Source organism: Phoenix dactylifera, chromosome 9 (assembly GCF_051530095.1).
Source record: "Phoenix dactylifera cultivar Ajwa chromosome 9, Ajwa_hap1_PhDact_Kaust_v1.1, whole genome shotgun sequence".
Lineage (NCBI taxonomy): Eukaryota > Viridiplantae > Streptophyta > Magnoliopsida > Arecales > Arecaceae > Phoenix > Phoenix dactylifera.
Window position 1 is genome coordinate 511,176 of NC_143198.1, and position 19,337 is coordinate 530,512.

A 19,337-nucleotide genomic window follows, 5' to 3' on the forward strand; every position below is an offset into this window, starting at 1 on the left:
ACCGGAGCCCCCTACAAGCGGGTTTCCCCTTCGAGTAACATGCTCCAAGTCCCAAACGCTCAGTCCAAAATTCACCATCAAGATCTCCGGTAGATCAAGTTCCACAAGTCCAACTCGAGCACTTCGATGCGCTTGTGCAGCAAGTCCAAGCGCTAGCTATTTGCAGCCCAAAGCCTGCAACAAGTGGAGGCCCCTCCTGTGCCGCCTCCACGGAATCATGTGAAGCAGAGGAAGAAACTTTCTCCTGACTCCCGAGCCATCTCGAATCAGGCATGGCTCCCGCTGCAACGACGTATGTGGGGGCAACCAGTGAGAAGTAGTAGTCCAAGTCTCACGTCAACGAGTTGGGGGGAAAGAGAAATAAAAGCTGAGGTCTGGAGAAGGAAAGTTATGGAGCTTTAAAATGGGATTGTAAGCCTCTGTGACAAAGGGTACGGCCCCATTAAATCCCATTATCCTTCCAAGTCTTCTGTCTTCCGGCAGCAAGCAAGAAGCCAGCATGTACTCCCTCCTTACGGGCGTAAGTCCTTGGGACGGCGCCCGCGACATTGCTCCCCTTTCAGAGCGTCGCCATCACTGAAGCCCCCGCCGAGCTCATGCAGACCAAGCTCAGAAACCCGAGCGCAAAACACCTAAAAAATCAAGCCAAAGAAGGCCGGTGCCGAACCAAGTCCTGAGGGACTTCGAAGCTCGAGAGCTATCAAAATATCTCCAAAAGGTACAGGACGCCACTTTGGCTTCAAATAAATTCAATATTTTATCTATTTTCAGGTTAGCCAACGAGCTCGGCTCGTTCTCCTACCCTGACCACGGTCAGGATGCCCCGAGACGTCGGGATGCCCCGGCTATAGGGACGCCCGAGACGTCGGGCTATGAGTTAGCGGTCCTCTCTGACCGGACGAGCTCGGCTCGTGCTCCATCGGCTTCCACCGTCGAGCTCGGCTCGTGCTCCCCGACTATGAGTTAGCGGTCCTCTCTGATCGGACGAGCTCGGCTCGTGCTCCATCGGCTTCCACCGTCGAGCTCGGCTCGTGCTCCCCGACTATGAGTTAGCGGTCCTCTCTGACCAGACGAGCTCGGCTCGTGCTCCATCGGCTTCCACCATCGAGCTCGGCTCGTGCTCCCCGACTATGAGTTAGCGGTCCTCTCTGACCGGATGAGCTCGGCTCGTGCTCCTTCGGCTTCCACCGTCGAGCTCGGCTCGTGCTCCCCGACTATGAGTTAGCGGTCCTCTCTGACCGGACGAGCTCGGCTCGTGCTCCATCGGCTTCCACCGTCGAGCTCGGCTCGTGCTCCCCGACTATGAGTTAGCGGTCCTCTCTGACCGGACGAGCTCGGCTCGTGCTCCATCGGCTATGAGTTAGCGGTCCTCTCTGACCGGACGAGCTCGGCTCGTGCTCCATCGTCTTCAGCCAACGAGCTCAGCCCGCTCTTCTATTTTTGGATTTCTCTGCCGACGTCCCCAAAGAACGGAGTCCGAGCAGAGAAGCGTCTTCAATCGCCTCGGCGCCAGGACGCACACGGTACAAGGTACCTATCTATTTAATGTCTTTACATTATCTATTTTTGGATTTCTCTGCCGACGTCCCCAAAGAACGGAGTCCGAGCAGAGAAGCGTCTTCAGTCGCCTCGGCGCCAGGACGCACACGGTACAAGGTACCTATCTATTTAATGTCTTTACATTACCTATTATTGGATTTCTCTGTCGACGCCCTCCAAGAACGGAGTCCGAGCAGAGAAGCGTCTTCAGTCGCCTCGGCGCCAGGACGCACACGGTACAAGGTACCTATCTATTTAATGTCTTTACATTACCTATTATTGGATTTCTCTGTCGACGCCCTCCAAGAACGGAGTCCGAGCAGAGAAGCGTCTTCAGTCGCCTCGGCGCCAGGACGCACACGGTACAAGGTACCCATTCATTTAATGTCTTTACATTCTCATTTATCTTTACTTGAATTCTTCTCTGCCGACGTCCCCAAAGAACGGACTCCGAGCAGAAAAAGCGTCTTCAGCCGCCTTGGTGTAAGAACGCTCACAGCACCAGGACGATCGATGACTGAACTACTTCCTTCGCCCAAGCCAAAAAGCAGCTCGGACTCGGAAGTCGGGGAGTAGTGTTGGTGGAAAAATGGACCACCCCATAAATGTAATTATAACACCCAAATCCATCAGTAAGCTCGAGCTCATCCTAAGTGATCGGGCTCTTCCGCTCTCGAGCTCATCCTAAGTGATCGGGCTCTTCCGCTCTCGAGCTCATAGACCAGAGAGCCGAGACCAGAGAGCCGAGACCAGAAGGCCGAGACCAGAGAGCCGAGACCAGAGAGCCGAGACCAGAAGGCCGAGACCAGAAGACCGAGACCAGAGAGCCGAGACCAGAGAGCCGAGACCAGAAGGCCGAGACCAGAGAGCCGAGACCAGAAGGCCGAGACCAGAGAGCCGAGACCAGAGAGCCGAGACCAGAAGGCCGAGACCAGAAGGCCGAGACCAGAGAGCCGAGACCAGAGAGCCGAGACCAGAAGGCCGAGACCAGAAGGCCGAGACCAGAGAGCCGAGACCAGAGAGCCGAGACCAGAAGGCCGAGACCAGAAGGCCGAGACCAGAGAGCCGAGACCAGAAGGCCGAGACCAGAGAGCCGAGACCAGAAGGCCGAGACCAGAGAGCCGAGACCAGAAGGCCGAGACCAGAGAGCCGAGACCAGAGAGCCGAGACCAGAAGGCCGAGACCAGAAGGCCGAGACCAGAGAGCCGAGACCAGAGAGCCGAGACCAGAAGGCCGAGACCAGAGAGCCGAGACCAGAAGGCCGAGCACAGCAGGCCGAGCCCATGCCTTAGCCAAATATCCAATTTCCACCTAACCCTCTAAGGGACCTGACAACTCCACTATAACCTGCCACTATCTCCAAGCCATCAAGGCATAAGATCTTCGCAGGTATTCGGCACGACCTGCCATTAATGCACGAGACTCTCTCAAGTCTCCGATGCACTCAGTCATTTAATGAACACGGCCCAAGACGATCTCCGGATCACTGAACCATCAAAACGTATGGCTCTCCCTGACCGCCGGTTCATTCGGTAATAAATGCACTTACCATCCACGAACCCCAGGCCCACCACAGCCGGCGGTTCAACCACTCCAACAGGTCCGATCGACCGTGACAACTCCCTGATTCCGGTCTGATCCGGTCCCGTTCTCCATTACGCCATTAATGGGCCAAATCGTGCCCAATTATTACAAAACAGGACAAACCTCCTGTCACCTCCCAGGTAACAAAAATCCTCCTATAAAAGGAAACCTGGGGGCTCCTGTCACCTCCCAGGTAACAAAAATCCTCCTATAAAAGGAAACCTGGGGGGAAAAGGGAGAAGGAACCAAAAACCAGAGAAAAAACCCGGAGCTGGAGAGAACCCTCCTAGACCGGGGGAAAAAAGGAAGAAAACAGCACAGACACAATTGAACACGAGATTCTTTTTGTCTTCTCCACATACTCTCCTCCCTGCTCTCTCCACATACTTGCCCCCTCTGACTTAGGCATCGGAGGGCCGGCGCCGGGGAGCCCGGCCACCGGCTTTTTTGCAGGACAGGACCGGACTGGACGCACTCCCCTCTTAGGACTCGCACACCCCCCGCGGCGGAGGACGCAGCAAGCCGGCGCACCGCCATCCGCCCCCTGTAGCAGCGGAGCTCCTCCTTCCCCGGCTTCGCGGCGGCCCCCGGGTCCAATTTCCAGCAACACTAGGTAATATTTTTTTTGTGTGGTATGCCATGAAGAGAATATACCACAGCCATTGTTTCTAATGCAGTTGAACAAGACACTATCATCCAATAGTCCCTTATGTGCTATAAATTGTGACAATAACTACTATCTTTGTATATTATAGGCAAAAAGTGTTATATGTTTTACATTTTTATGAAAAGATATATGTTGGTTTTTTTTTTTTTTGACCATAACAGGTCTACCCTCTTGTTTATTGCCCTATCTATCCATGAATGTACTGGTTAATCTAAAAAGGGCATTAAAGTAGGAACATAAAGATTTAGAAAAGTGATATAATCTGCAAAGTGAAAATATTTTTAGTTATTTTCTAAAAATTAAAAGAAACATCAGAACCATAAATGAAAGCTCAATCAATTTTTAAAATAAAAATTAAAAAAAAAATGTATTCACAACATACCTCCACAATTGCCTTCATTCTGTGCATCATATTCTGAATAATAACTGCGATCGTCTGTTGCCTTTTAGAAATATTTGCTAACATTCAACCATTTTGGTTATCATCCCATATCAACCCTCATTAAAGCCTTAGCTTTTTATATCTGCAAAAATCTCAATTCATGTTTTATATGGGACACCTTTAAACATAAGAAATAGAAAACATTGACCATATTTATGTCAGCTAACATTCCACATATTGATCAACATGATATCTTGATTTAAAATATCAACTAATATTTTAAATTTTTATTTTTTTAAAAAAATTATAAATTATCCTTTTAATGAAAATAAATTAAAATCTTATTCATTTCGATCATAAGCCGAGATGGATAAGACTACAGATAGCGTTCTTGAGCGGGATGCTAGACGTCATTCAACCAATCACTTTCTTGAATTCCAACAAAAAAAAAAAAACCCAACCCCATTCATATGAAAAAACGGTGAATTGAGTGATCGGACGGGTGAACTTCAGCGTTTCTCGGATCTTTCTACGTCCTGGTAGAAACGAGAGAATAAATAAAGCAAGCAAAGAAACCGACCCTTGCTTTCAGCCTCCTTCCTCCTTTCTCTCGGTCTCTGTTCCCCCTCCTTCCTCTTCCCTTCCCTCGGCCCTCTCCTTTGCCGATCTTTATTCTCTCTTCTCTTTAGCTCTTTATCCCGGCTGACGGTAATTTTGTACTCCCGCTTCTAAGATGAGCGATCCCAAGTATGCCTATCCTTATCCCGCTCAAGGTATGGAACCATCTCACGTCCCGCTAATTTCTGGAGAAATAATGCACCCTAATTTCAAGGGAAGCAATAGTTTAAGTTCCTCTCGGACCTCTTTAAATATATGCTCACGGGAGCACTCTTCTTGGCTTTTTGAGTACCATATACAATCCTTTTTTTTTTCCCAAAAGAAAACTTGGCTCCATGCCTGGATTTTTTTTTTTTTTTTTTTTTTTTGTGATGCCTATACCTAATTATAAATTATGCGGCTCTCGTCATTCCAAAAATTGTGGATGCTTTTTTTTTGGGGTTAATTCTAGAAGTTTTAAATAACAAATTAACGTTTCTTTCTCCTAATTTTGTTCTGTTTGCAAGGATATTACCAAGGGCCGCCTGTGATGGCACCACCTCGGTACGCAGCTCCACCACCAAGAAGAAAACCTGGTTTTCTTGAGGGATGGTGGGTATCTCATCCGGTCTTCTCCTTTGCATTTACATGAGCTCTTATCTCGATCCGTGATTCGTTATTTCATATATAACCAAGTACTGATCAATGAAGTCATACAACGGCTAATTTTTCTGAGGAAAATTTACCTAATCTTCTTCTTTTGGTTCTGCGCAGTCTTGCTGCTCTGTGCTGCTGCTGCCTCATCGACGAGTGCTGCTGCGATCCATCCATCATATTTGTCAGCTGATGATCTCGATTCACCAGTGATATTGCATGTTTCTTTTTCTTTTTTTCTTTTTTCCAGTTTCCTCTCTTATGCAAATATTGGATGCCCAAGTTTGTTCTTTTCTATGGCTGAGTGATGTTATATGTAAATTAATACTTGCACCCACCCAAGTTATGTCTGTGGCGTTCCCATATTGCGTTGGAACGAAGATTAGATTATTAAATCTTCGTCTTTTACTTCTTTTATGGTTCTTTGAGATGGAGGTAGTATAACTCAAAACTTGTATTTTTTTTGATAATTTTTGACGATGTTCAAGAGAGCAGCAGCAGTTGACATGGATGAGATCGGAGTTAGCTCGGGAGCTTAGCTTTATTTATTTATTTCTTTATTGCTCTGTATTATGGAGAAGGCTAAATCTCTGTTTTAAATTGAAAAAAATTGTCATCGCTGTCGAGCAAACATTGCATGACCACTGTCTGCCTCTGCTGAGGGGTGGTTTAACTCTGGAAGCAAACCTTTCTACTCGCGAGGCACTCGTTTACAAATCGCACATTCTGGTCTGCAAGCTTATCTACTGGTAACTTTTAGTTTCGCGGATAGCTGATGACCTGCTGATGGGCGTGGGGGGGATGCCATTGATTGTGGTTTGCACTGCTCATGAATCCTGAGTCTAGACCGCACGGTCCTTGGTCGTATGCCATTGCTATTGATTGTGGGGGCCAGTCCTTATTATGATTGCATCATCCAAGACTTGATTCCGCAATCAGCGGTTAAATATTCAAATTTGAATTTGATCTATTTATTAAATATATTATCCGGCTTGGTATGTAAATTTTTTTTATTAAATATGCCATGTTAGACGGGCTATGTTGGTACCACTGAGGTGGTAGCCTAGTGGGAGCGTGGCCTTACTTCTAACCAAGTGGTTCTGAGTTTGAAACGTACGGACGTCGATTAAATTGTGGAGACTGGATGTTCCCTGCTCGGACACGGAGTCTGGAAGGACGTATCGCTCTGCTGGTAGCCTCGGTGGTGCAAGGTGTGACGTACTCACACATGGTATTCGTGCCGGAGCCCAGATAGGTAATTAAGCCGGGCCCCCGGATGGGGAGGGTATGAGTAAAATCGGACGGGGTGTCCAATATACGGTCATTTCTGCCAGCATCAAACAATCTCCTAGCGGGGTGGGAGCCCAGTAGGAGCTGCTACGCGGGGGTGGACTTGTCCCTTCCTCCCCCTTCCCTTTTTGTAAAGCAAAAAAAAACAAAAAAAAATAGGCTATGTTGGTTCTCGCGAATTAAATGGATTTAGATATATAAAACAAGCGAAGAAGATCGGGTTAAATAGGACAGTAACATGCAAACTAAATTTTAAACGGGTTAAATAAGTCTTAAATAATTATAAATGGGTTAAACAAGTCTTAAATAGGTTAAATGGGTATGAGCAAGGTTACAATGCAATCTAGATATTAAACAACTTAAAATATGTTAAATAGGTCGAAGGTCTAAAAATAAATCCGACCTGTTTAATAAATGGGTTTAGATGTGTTGATTTGTGTTATTATCCAAATTTATTTATATCAAATCTAAACTTGCTTAAAATGGGTCATTGTTGATGAATAGGATCATATATTGCCATTCCTACTTGAATTCAAATTTCTTGATTTCCAAGCCATAGATAGATGTTTTCTCACTAACTAATTTTTTATATTGCAGCTAGAAAAGTATGTCTATAAAATAAGACAAAAAAGGAAAAAAATGAAGGTTGGAGTGGTCACTGATCTTTTAGTCTGGTATGATGGTTTTTGGATAAATAGAGGACTCGTTTGGTTTCTCACTAGAATAATTTTTTTGAGAAGTTGATTTCTAAAAATATAATATTTGGAAAAATAGTTTGGCATGCTTGGTTTACCACGGTAAAGTAGTATATTTCAAAGTGGCTTATATTTAGTTTGAGTATTCACTTTTCTAAAAAATTGTGTAAAATATTTATTATATTTTTGATAAAGAGAAATGCCTTATCCATAAATTTTGATGGCTTAAGAGTAGTTTTGAAAAAAAAAAATATTATTCCAAATCAGTAGAAAAGTAGCTTTTTTATGTCCTTCATGAATTTTTTTCTCATGAAATATGAAAAATCTTGTTTCTATGAAAATATTACTTTTTCATTTTTCTCCTTTAAAAATACTAATCAAATAAAAAGTCTTTCTTTATTTTTTTCATGACCACACTTCTCTCTCCTTTTTTTCGTGAACAAAACTATTTTCAAATATATATGTTTGGGGGATATATGATTTGTATAAATAAAGGGGTTGGATTCGTCACTGATCTCATGGTCGACGACTACTGTTGGATAAACTGACTACTTTCAAATATATAATCTTGGAGGATATATGCTTTGGATACGGTAGCCAGGCGGAATTTATTTGTTTATTTTCTACATCATAATCAAAACTTTATTATAAATCAAGTCAAGTTTTGAAACTTGAAATAACAACCGTGTTAATCTTGAAGATACTATCTCAACAATTTCTCGATACATCCAATGTTGTAATCATGTCTAACTTCCAGATTGGATTGACTTTGATTATGCGGACAATGTTTCTACACCATTTGTTTAAAAACTTGCTGGGTAAAGGACTAAAGGCTTAAAACCAAGGATTGACTATCTGTAGCAATGCCAAATGAGATCTAAGACAGATTCTGTGGTGAGGAGGTGGCAGTGCTCCGAGCGGATTCTATTTGATCAACGGTGTCCTTAAGCAAGAAACAAAACTTTGGTATCTCAACTTTCTTTTTTTTCAATTTAATCAATCACAACCATTTATGAATGTTTTGATTACAACTACTCTTAAGCTTTGGCTGCTGCTCCTCACGTGCATGGAGATGCGTATGGAGGGACAAAATGGCTTAGATATAAAACTGGGTATGGTAAATCCCCTACCTCGAACATAAATTGGGATGGTGTCTTCTATGCGAAGCGAGTTCTGGTGGCCCAGTACGTCATCCTGGAGGAAGACACAGTGGAGGTTTTAGAGTGAATTCTACAGAAGAGGTCGGAGGTCTTCGACCATCTGCTTCTAGAGGACGTCAGATGGTTATTACAGGAGTGTGCTATTTTCCACGCTGCCCATGTGTTTCAAGAGGCAAACAGAGCTGCTGATTGGATCGCCTTCTGTACTGCTCATCATTCTGGAGAGATTTTTTGGACTCGTTGTGTCCCTATCCCTCCACCGATGTGAAGTATTTTGGCTCTTGACTCTGTAGGTAATGCCCACACGAGATTAGCGTGAGCTGCCGGTTTACAAAAAAAAAAAAAAACATTAGTTTCTATGCGAGCACCTTCATTGACCGCATAACTCAGAGAAAAAAAAATTATGCATCGCGTCTTGGTGGAGCCAGACACTCGACGGGGACCGTTACAAGACTGCGAACGCGGCTCGTTTGGCCTCCATAGCTCATCTCCCAAGCGAGAAAGAGGAAAAAGGTTCTGCGGCAATGAACGTGGAGGAAGAAGTGGATCGACTAAAGGAAGAGATAAAGAGGTTGGGTCAGCACCAACAGGATGGTTCCTATAAGGTATTATCCTTCCCATTCCCCAATTCTTGTCTTAAAATCTATGGATCTGGAGAGACCATTTGCGCAATGTGATGCTGTATATCAGTTTGGGATAAATCTCTTTTGGGATGGATCCTATTATACCTCCGACTTTATGATGAGCATGAGATGGGTTCGGATTAGGTTGTAGTGGGCGCATCTCTTGTTTTTTTTTTCTCTTAAGCTGCTGCGGTCGATGCAATTGTGGATCTAGGTGGAAAAAATCACGAGGTGATATGTCTCCCAATATTATTCATGTTTATATTTGATGCCCTCTTCTCACCTATAACCGGTTGTTTGGGAAAATTAATAGCTGCTGTTGTGTTCAATCTCTTATAAAAATGGATAAAAGAACTAATATTTATCAGGAATACAGTGCAAGCTGTTGGATCCGAGGGGCATTACTCCAAGATCTTGTCAACTGGATGAATACTTCCCCCGGTTTTAAGAAATTGCGACACCAAATGGCTTTCAAATGTCATTTCCCCTTTTCTAGTGGATGGAAAAACAAACATGCATGAAACCTTAATCACATAGCCACTGAGAAACTAAAGACAGAAAATTGTATGGACACAGTTCTGGCCTTGAGAGATGGATGGGAGGAAAAACAACAATTTTATTAGCGATAGCAAATGCCCTCTATTGGTACTCTATCTTCCATCTGAGTTGGAGAGATTCCCCCAAGCTGAGAGGGCTGCAACTTTTGAAAATTAGATGCGATTTCTTTCTCGAGCCACCCATGCCTTGAACTCTTCTCCCTTAACTTCAAACTGATTGATTTGGTGATAGGAATTGATTACTGAAACATGACTTCATCTTCGTCTCTCTTTGTGTTTATCCCTTTTCAGAATGCGGATAATCTTATAGCAATTAACTCATCCCATTTATGCAACTCCTTCTAACTTACTGCAAAGAAAGTCGTATATGCTCTCCTATCAAATTCTATCTCAAGGTAAAAATGGAAACTTCCATCAGCTAAAAGATACCTTGAATATTATCTACATCATAAAAGGTAAATAAGATTTGGCTATCATCTATAGTGAAAGACGGGAACTTCTTAGTTAAAATCCCATTTCAATTGTATAATAGAAAAATTGATGTTGTTTAAGGGCCACTTGTTTCAAAAGGTGATTCTGATCATTTAATTTGATCCGCCTCAAAATCTAGGATATAGACCCAACCAATAGATCATATGTAAGTTCTTATTGGATGGGATTGCTGTATTGCTGGATATCTGTCTAACAGAATGATGGCTCCCCAAGATACTAGGAGTAATATATATTTATATAGATGTTTTATCTAAGAAAAGCTTAAAAAAATCAGAGCAAGATTAGGATCCATTTGTGAATTTAGATTCAAAGCAGACCCAGACTCTATAGCTGTTTTGGTTTCACAACATTTTAGAATCTTATACTCTTATCAAGCTCAAATTTGGATATGATTTCCCTAGATGTTCATTCAATGGGTTCCTATACAATACAATCTAGTTCAGTTCAGTCCACTGTTTTACATCATAACTTCGTTGCTGTTCTCTACAGTCAGAATCAGACCCTCACTTTCCAGGAACATCAAAAAAAGAGAAAGCCATTATCTTCTTGTAATCAATTTCTCCTTCTCTATGATGATCAAAATCAGCAGTTAACTATGTCCTGAATTCCAACTGGTGCCCCACAGCTGGTCTAAGTGGTAAATCAACTTTTCTTAAATATTTTCTTAATGTAAGTCTCTTTCTCAAAAAACTCCATATGAGTCTCATGCTTCAATTCTTCTAGATCCTTTGAAGACAAGAAAATCAATAGGTAACCTCTTGAATATTGTAATTACTTAATCGACTTATTAGCAGTCTTCGAAAACTAGTTATCAACAACATCCTGCCGACATGTCCAGCAAACAAGATGCTGTAATAGACTTAAACAAATTTCTTCTGAGTTGTGAACTTTGAATGGATGCTCCTACAGGAGCTGCTACCTTGCTACCTACTCATTTGTTTTACATGCATCAATTGATCTATTTGCCAATAAGCTTAGCTACTATTCTTCTTGTATGTTGTATGATCTGCATATTGTGCAAATGGTGCAAATGCATAATAAAAAGTCCTGAGCTTGTAAAAAATAAAAGATATTACTAATCTTATCTACTGCACTTCTTGTGTAGATGGTGTAAACGCCAATAAGCTTAGCTACCATTCTTCTTGTATGAGGGATGGCAATGGGTCGAGTTGGCCAATATCCGAACCCGCTCTGCAATTAAAATCCTTGTATCCATACCGACCTCGTAATTGTCTTGGGTCAGGTTGGGTCGCATAAAGTACATGGGGCGGGTTGTAACGGGTCGAGTTGGATAGATAAGATAGGTTGGGTCGGATTGGGTTGGGTTAGATAATAATAGCTTATAGCTTTAATTAATGCGATTACAGCTACTATATAAATGGGGGAAGCTTATAGCTTATTCTCTTATAACCCAATTTTTGATTCAGGTAGAGAGTATCCTAGTGTACAGCAATAACTACAATATATTCTAATAAAAAATAGTTCATACATAAGTCAAATTAATTGAGGGCTTAGAAACAAAACAAATAAGAATAATCGAGAATTGTGATTTTCACAGAATATGTGTTTTCTACGTTTCAACAATAATAAATTTGAAAGTAAAACGAAGGGGGTGGGGTGGGGGGTGGGGGACGGTTAAAGTGAATGGGGTTGTAATGGCTATCACTTATCAAGTGAACTGGTGGGGTGCATTAAGGTAATATTATATTGGGTCGGGTTCGGGGTGGGGCATAACATTATCTGTACCTGACCCCAACCTGCTTTGGGTACTATATCTAAAATCCATACCAGCCTGAGTTTAAACGGGTTGGGTAAAACTCACCCAAGTCGGGTTGGGTCGGATCGGATACCTAATGGATCGGCTAAAATTGCCATACCAATCTTGTATGTTGTGTGATCTACTTTTCTTTTTAGATCCAAAATGTTATAATTTCCCCAAGGCCAGCACAATTATCTTAAGCTATTGCAACACTTTGTCGATCTGAAAATACTGACTTTGATAGAGAGCATTTACATTGTGAAGAGATATCCTTTCGGTTTCTCAAAAGGACAGAATATGTGTCAATCATCTCGATCCTTTTCTTTTCTTTTTCTTTCTTTCTTTGTTTTTTTTTTTTTCAATTTGCTCCTCCCAGCATCATTAAGTTGATGAAGATAAATCAGAAGGCCTAAAGAAAGGCTAAAAGTAAAAGATCTAGAGAGAGGCCAAAGTAAAAGGCTTAGCCCAACACGAAAAGAGCAGACAGAGAACTAGAAACAACTAACTGATACGATGGTTTCAGAAAAGGTTGGAAGCTTTGAAGACAACAACTGGAAGGCACTTCTATTTCTTTCTGGGACAAGTATTTTCCATGATGTGAAGGCGAAGAGAGCCTTTGAAGCTTCTGCTATGCTGTAGATGCCTTGTTCAAGAAAACTCCGCTGCTCTTCTCGCACCAACTAGACCAAGCATTTCTCATGACTAAAGAGTTCCAGCAGAGAGAAAAGATGAGATGCTTCTTCTATATCTTCACAGTCTAGACTTTTTTCAGAGATATTCCCCTGCAAAAGCTGAAATCAATGTAACGAGCAACGGAACTCCATAGCTTGCACAAGAAATGGCAGCCAATAACAGGTGTTTGATATTCTCTGGGTTATTTGAGCACAGTGGGCAAACAAAGTTGAAGCTCCAATCTTCTTGATCAGCAGCTCCCCAGAATTTAGCTTACTTTTCAAAGCTAACCGCATAAAATTGTCACTTTCTCCTGACTTGCTGTCTTCCATATGGCAGGAGCATAATGGTAGACTGATCCTCCTTGATTGATGAAACTGTAAGAAGACTTCACAGTGTAGATTTTATTCACAGTCCAACTCCAAAGTGGACTATCTTTCTGGCCTTATTTTCTGATCAATTTCAGCATCTCAGCCAACATATGGAGCACCCCATGCCTCGTTGGCTATTGGAAGGTCAATAAGTATGGTCCAGGAATTAGAAGCTGAATTCCAGTAGTCTTCCACTTTAGCATCTAGAATAGAGGTATTTGAGTAAAGGTGAGGGAAGAGAGACCATAGTGAGCAGCAAGGGAGTCAGCAATACCAATACACAATGGATCTAGACATTTGCATATGTTCTTCCTTATAGGTGAAGCTCTCCTCGGTCTTCTCTGACTGGTTGCTGTGAAGGTAGTGTTTTGATAATAGCTGTAGTTGATCAGCTTGGCCCATCACTAAGAAGGGTCGAGCACCATTTTCTGACCCCATTTTCCTAGCAGCACCCTGATGAAGCGAGCAAGGTTGGGAACTCCCAGACCTCCTTCTTTCTAAGACTTGCAAACATTTTTCCAATTCAGACTTGCAAACATTTTTCCAGTTCACCAGAGCTGAGAATGGGGAGGTCAAATTTTCTTTTTCCCATCTTGTAATTATATAAAATCCAATTCTGGACTTGATATTTTATCACATCTACTCAAATAATTGATGGAGTTCTTTCCAAGTCTCGAATTTGAAGATGAATTAAAAAAAGAAATTCTTATAATGTTGTAAACAAAAATTTCATATTCTGCAATTTCTGCACCAACCATATTGCAGTCTCTTTTCCTGCTTTTGTTGGCTCATCTCATAACCTGCTTACCTGAAAGGAAAGCAGGTTGGTTGCTCATAATATACTAACTCAGCAACATTCCTTTTTATTCATTTATCTAATTGCATGTCTTATGCCTATGGATTGTTTGTAGGTCAAGTTTGGAGTCCTGTTCAATGATGACAGGTGCGCTAACATATTTGAAGCACTGGTTGGAACCCTGAGGGCAGCAAAGAAGAGAAGAGTGGTCACGTATGATGGTGAGCTGCTGCTTCAGGGTGTTCATGACAATGTGGAAATAACCCTCTTGCCCTCCGCAGTCGCAGCTGCCTAATTGCCCATGATATTTGTGACAATAAACTGTGTTATATGCATTGCAGCTGTCTTGTTCGGAGATGGGTGTCTCAAAATAAATGATTTGATTGTTGATATTTCGCTTGAGAGCTTTACCTGGTTTGTAGCATGTTCGAGTTCGTGTCATCGACGCTCTGTGAAACTGGATTAACCAAGTATTATCATTCCAATTTCATTTTGGTACTACATTGCACTTTCAGCTAGAACAATCATCATTGCTGCGTGGATAGGAACCATACGTTTATTTTTGTGGATTATTGCTCTACTTTTATCTTTGTGGCTCATGGTACACCATATGTTTCAGCTCTGCATAAGCTTCAAGTTTGAATGTGATATTATCCATCAGACACAAGGCTGTCGTTAGCTATCGGCGTTCATTGCCTTATATGTGCTCATTATCGGGCATGTCCAAAATACTGATTCTTCACTTCAGAAATCAAAAGTTATCAACAGCACATGAGTCATATGCCGTCGGTCAAGAATAACCGAGCTGTAGTGTGCTCTAACATGAGCTACAACATAGTATTTTCTTCTTAAATTTTTAAAAAAGTGCAATGTTAAAAGATTGAAAACCCTCACAGGGAACTCTTATAAACCAAAATTAGATGTAAACTATCTTAATCCCCAAGTCTCTCTCATTGATGAAGGGGGACATATTCATCCATCAAACTCTTAGTACGCTAATGTTAGTTGACCCATCAAACGAACCCAACCTTCTATTTTAGATAGATAGATGTTGAGCTTAAATCGTTTCATTGGGATCAGTAGATGGGAATATAGACCAGTGGCCAACCGAGATCCTTTCTTTGAAGTGAGCGAGCAAGAGCCAATCAACAAGCCATAGCCAGTGGATTGGTCTCGGTAAGGGAAGAAATTGCATTAATTTCTTAAGGAAGGCCATAATCATATTTAGGAGTAGGCTTCTTATAGACAAAAAATTTGGGCACTTATTTGGAAGGATTGTTCGATGTTGCTGTTGTTTGTTTTCTTTTCTTTGTTTCTTTGGAGGAGGGAGCGGGCGGTAAAGAACATAAATTTAACACACAATAAATAAAACAATAAATCTAATTTACGTAAAAAAAGAGGATAAAATTAAATATCGATCAAGAATTTCCCATTTATAATGTTTTTATGTTATTTATGGTCAGCAATTTTACATGCAAGCAGTCACCTTAGTCCAACTTGATTGATTCACTTTCAACCCCTCTAGTTTAACCTTTTGGATATCACTGCTTCCATATTAGTTAAATTTGGATGTGCCTCACCATTGAGCCATCTCGGCTTTGGGTTAGGACTTGTAGTCCTGATACAGAGGTTGACTTGATCATTTGCCTTCCCTAGACATTAATTCTGTTTTTACCCATCCTTCCAGCCTCAGTGAACCCAACCTTCTGCCACCGCCAAACCAATCCATCTATGGACCCGACCGGCGTTAAAAACCACGCACAAACCAAGCCCATCAATCAAAGAGTCGGCGTAGATTCCAGACTCGTAGATCCCTAGCCTTCATCTCGGGTCCCCAGACCGGTTGCTCCCGGCCCAAGGCCGACTAATTCAAGATCCTATTAACCTCTTCGACAAAGAGCAAGGTGTGGTGGCGGCGCACACAGAAGCCTGTAGAGAAGCGGCGAAACAGCGCCAAAACCTCGGCCTTCTTCCTTCCTCTCCCCTCACTTGGATGTCGTCATCTTCGCAGAAGAAACTCCTCTGTGCCCTGGCTCTCACCCTCCCTTCCTCCCCCAAACCCTTCCCTTCCTCCCCCTCTCTCTTCCTCCTCCTCCGCCGCCCTCCGCCGCTCGCCGCTCCCTCCCTCCGCTTCTTCGGCACCTTTCCGCTCCGATTGCCGTCGCCCATGTCGTACACCCACCGGGTACCGCGATTCCTTCCCTCTCTATATTTCCGAAAAAATCCGCAGGCTACGATCACCTCTCCGAGCTGCGTTTCTTGAATTCTTGATTGTTGGTGCAGGGGAATTCCGCTGCGAGAGAGAAGCGATGGAAGAAGAAGCCGAGCTCCGTCCGGTCTTTCGCCGGCGGCGCGGACGGCGGCGATCCGACGCCGTCTTCTGGGCCCGCGGTCTCTTCCGTCGCTGAGGGGATCGGCCGGCTGAGTCTTGCGGAGAACGCGGGCCGAGGCCATCCGGCCTCTCCGATGCAGTCCGGCGGTGCGCTGCTGGCGAACCAGGGACCGGCGAAGGGTCAACAGGAAGGCGTATGGGTGCCCAAGACTTACGCGACTGCGAGCAGTGCTGCTGCTGCACCGGTGGAGGTCGCCGCTGCGGAGCCAAGTCGGAGTTCTGCAGCGGTGGAGAAGGATAATAGCAAGGTTCGTGGTTTGACAAAGCTGTTCAAGGGTCCTCTAGGGGCGGATTTCAACGTGGATAACAACACGTTCTCTCAGGCTCAGATAAGAGCTACGTTCTATCCGAAGTTTGAGAACGAGAAGTCTGACCAAGAGGTATTGTCATCATCTAGTTCCTCTTTTTTAAATCTTTATTTTATATACTTGCGCTCAGTTTGAAAGGATTGAAGGTTCTCGGAGTGATCGTTTTCTCCAGGGGCTTCTCAAGATGAGCATCTGCTATTCTTTTTCTTTCCCTGAATTATGGTAGTTGAATTTATTCGATTGCAAGAAGCTCATCATCTGGGAATTCTTTTTTTTCTCCTATTGTTATTAGTCTTGATGAGGAACTTGCTGATTTTAGTGGTTTTATGCTATAACTAGAAAATGAAATCCCCAGGAAACTTGATACATTGACATTACTTCCAGAGCAGGACATAAAGATGGGTGAATAAATAACTCAACACAAACAAGTATGTGAGACCACCAACTTTGTAGACACAGTTATCAGATCTTCTCATGCCTCCTCTTTCTGCCATACCAAGTAGAATTCAAGAGGGTTGATTTGTTTGCCCACTAATATGAATTGTCATATAGTGTAGCATTTCTCTGGACAATAAAGTTCACGGTTTTGGTGATGCCTAAATCCAAACCTTGTGGCATTCTGATTGAAGAAAAGATACTTCTTCTGTAAGCCCGATAAAATTATTCCTTGGAAGTTTGATTCAAGTGTAGCCCCTTCTCCTTTTAACATAAATATAAGATCCTCCTTCTTGGAATCTCCTTATATGTTTGTTGAATATGGACATGCCCTCTGAATTAATCTTTTGTCACCTTGTCCTTATTCAGTACAACTTTTAGGCTTCCTTTAGTAAATTTAGTTTAACTATGTTTTTTCCTTGTTACCTACGAATCTTAGTATATTGGGCTACATTATGCTCAATTAATGAGCTTGCAATGTGATATTGCTGGTCTTTATGTTGGCCTACCAGATTAATTATTAAGCACCAAAATTCGACATATAGGGATTCTATGACGTCACATATAAATGTTGTAATTTGTTATGCATTATATTCCAGAAAATATACAGTTGTGATTTAGGGAATGGTATTGTAGCTTAATATGCTTTAATGCTCCAGTATGGAGCACTTGGTGACCTAACAGAGGGCAAAGCAGTTTTCTAGGAGGCAAAAGTGATGGAGCAAAAGGTAAAATAATCAGAATCCTTAGCACTCAGGAGAGGCCTATGAGGCGAGTATATCTTAAAGATTAAACACAGACATGGACAACTAGAATGAGCTAATAAATGCTAAAACAATTAATTTGCACTAGTATCCTGAAGAATAGTAGAAACTTTTACTAGCACAAGGCATAATTTTCAAAAGATATTTGAAAGGGATTAAAGGGGAGGAAAAAGCTTCATCATCTAGAAACGGAACTCCAATAAATTAGAATATTGAAAATGAAATATGAAATCCTAGGAAATATAATTTGTTCTTACACTCAATGATGTGTGTGTAATAGGGCTTGAAGTATGCTACGCCCAATCATGGAACTTAATAGGAGCGTAGTACATACCCTTATTTGTGATCTTAAAAGATCGCCAAGTGTTTGTAAATGTAGGAGAAATGCACCATTTAGTATTTTTCACAAGGGAAAGGGAAAGAGCATAAGATATGTCAAAATAGGACAACAATCTAGTGTTAAGATACTTGAACTTGGTTGTCCACAAAACTACTCATAAGTTGACACTAGGTTGTCCGTATGTTTAGATTGTCCACAACAAGGGGCTCCTCCCATCCATAAATCTCATTGTATAGTTTTGATGGACCCGGACAGTAACCAAAATAGTTTTTGTGAAAAGAGATTAAATATTGCTTTCTAATTGAGCAATGAATGTCTATTTGGTCTGGGCTGGCAAATGGCATTAGAAATTATTTGTAGATATTGGCAATTATTTAACTAATCTACTTACAATTGGTAATTGAAGTTATCAGCTTGTGTAAAAAGATACAAATTTGAGGGCCATTTCATTTAGGGCCTCCTTAGTTTTTTATTGCACTTGTTCCTTACTTTTTCTTGATTCACGAGTCAATCCAATCCCTGTCTCCTTTAATGCATTTGTTCTTTGTAGGACCGAAGTTGGGTCAAACCAGGTCGAGCTTGCCTATAGCTTGGGTCCTAGCCTAGAAAACAAAATTTGAGCTTTGAGCCAGGACTCAAAAAATTTTCCTAGGCTACGGCCCAAACTCAACCAAAGCTCAACCAGAAGCCTTATTAACCTGATTTATTGAGAGACAAGGGGAGGAGAGAGATCGAAAGAGAAATGAGCGAGCAAAAGGAGAGGAGTTTGGGAGAGTGGAGAGAAAGATGGAGAGAGAGGGAAGATCGGGAGAGAGAGAAGGGGGTAATAGGGAGGGAAACAATAGAGAGGAGAGAGAAGAGAGAGACAGAGGAAGAGAGGAGGGGGCATTGGGAATGTTGGAGTGGGGAGGGAGAGGAGTTGGGGGCACTAAGCAGTGCTAGAGTGCGGATGAGGGCGGCGAAGCGAGTGAAGGCCTAGGCAAGCGAAATGGAGGAAAAGGAAAGAGGAATGGGGAGAGAGGGAGAGACATAGAGAAGGGGGTTGGAGCCAAGTGGTGGTATGGGAGTGGGGGATAATGGGTTGAGGGCAGGCTGTGCAAGGTTGGGCTTTGAGTTGGAACTTTGAGCTGAGCTTGAGCTAGGTCAAATTTTTATTTGGACTCTACAATTAAGCCTGAACTTGAGCACAAACCTTCTTGAGCTAGGCCCAAAGCCTAGCTCGAAGCTAGCCTGCTTGATAGGTCTCAGGCCAACCTGGGC

At 42.6% G+C, this 19,337-nt stretch overlaps 2 protein-coding genes across 3 annotated transcripts in view; both read left to right on the forward strand.

Annotated features, from left to right (window-relative positions):
* Nucleotides 1-9,000: 9,000 nt before the first annotated feature.
* Nucleotides 9,001-14,339, forward strand: LOC103712055 (costars family protein). The gene is made up of 2 exons (XM_008798435.4): nt 9,001-9,173; nt 13,954-14,339. The coding sequence occupies exons 1-2, from the start codon at nt 9,093-9,095 to the stop codon at nt 14,131-14,133; spliced, it is 261 nt and encodes an 86-aa protein (XP_008796657.1). The 5' UTR covers nt 9,001-9,092; the 3' UTR covers nt 14,134-14,339.
* A 6-nt stretch (nt 14,340-14,345) lies between these two features.
* Nucleotides 14,346-19,337, forward strand: part of RNL (RNAligase) — a 39,561-nt gene continuing 34,569 nt past the window's right edge. For both annotated transcript variants that reach the window (XR_015968537.2, XM_008798436.5), the window contains exons 1-2: nt 14,346-16,023; nt 16,122-16,610. Coding sequence is in view for 1 of the 2 variants with exons in the window: in XM_008798436.5 (XP_008796658.4) it covers nt 15,832-16,023; nt 16,122-16,610 (681 nt within the window). In the remaining variant the exon portion in view is untranslated. The remainder of the gene's footprint in view (nt 16,024-16,121; nt 16,611-19,337) is intronic.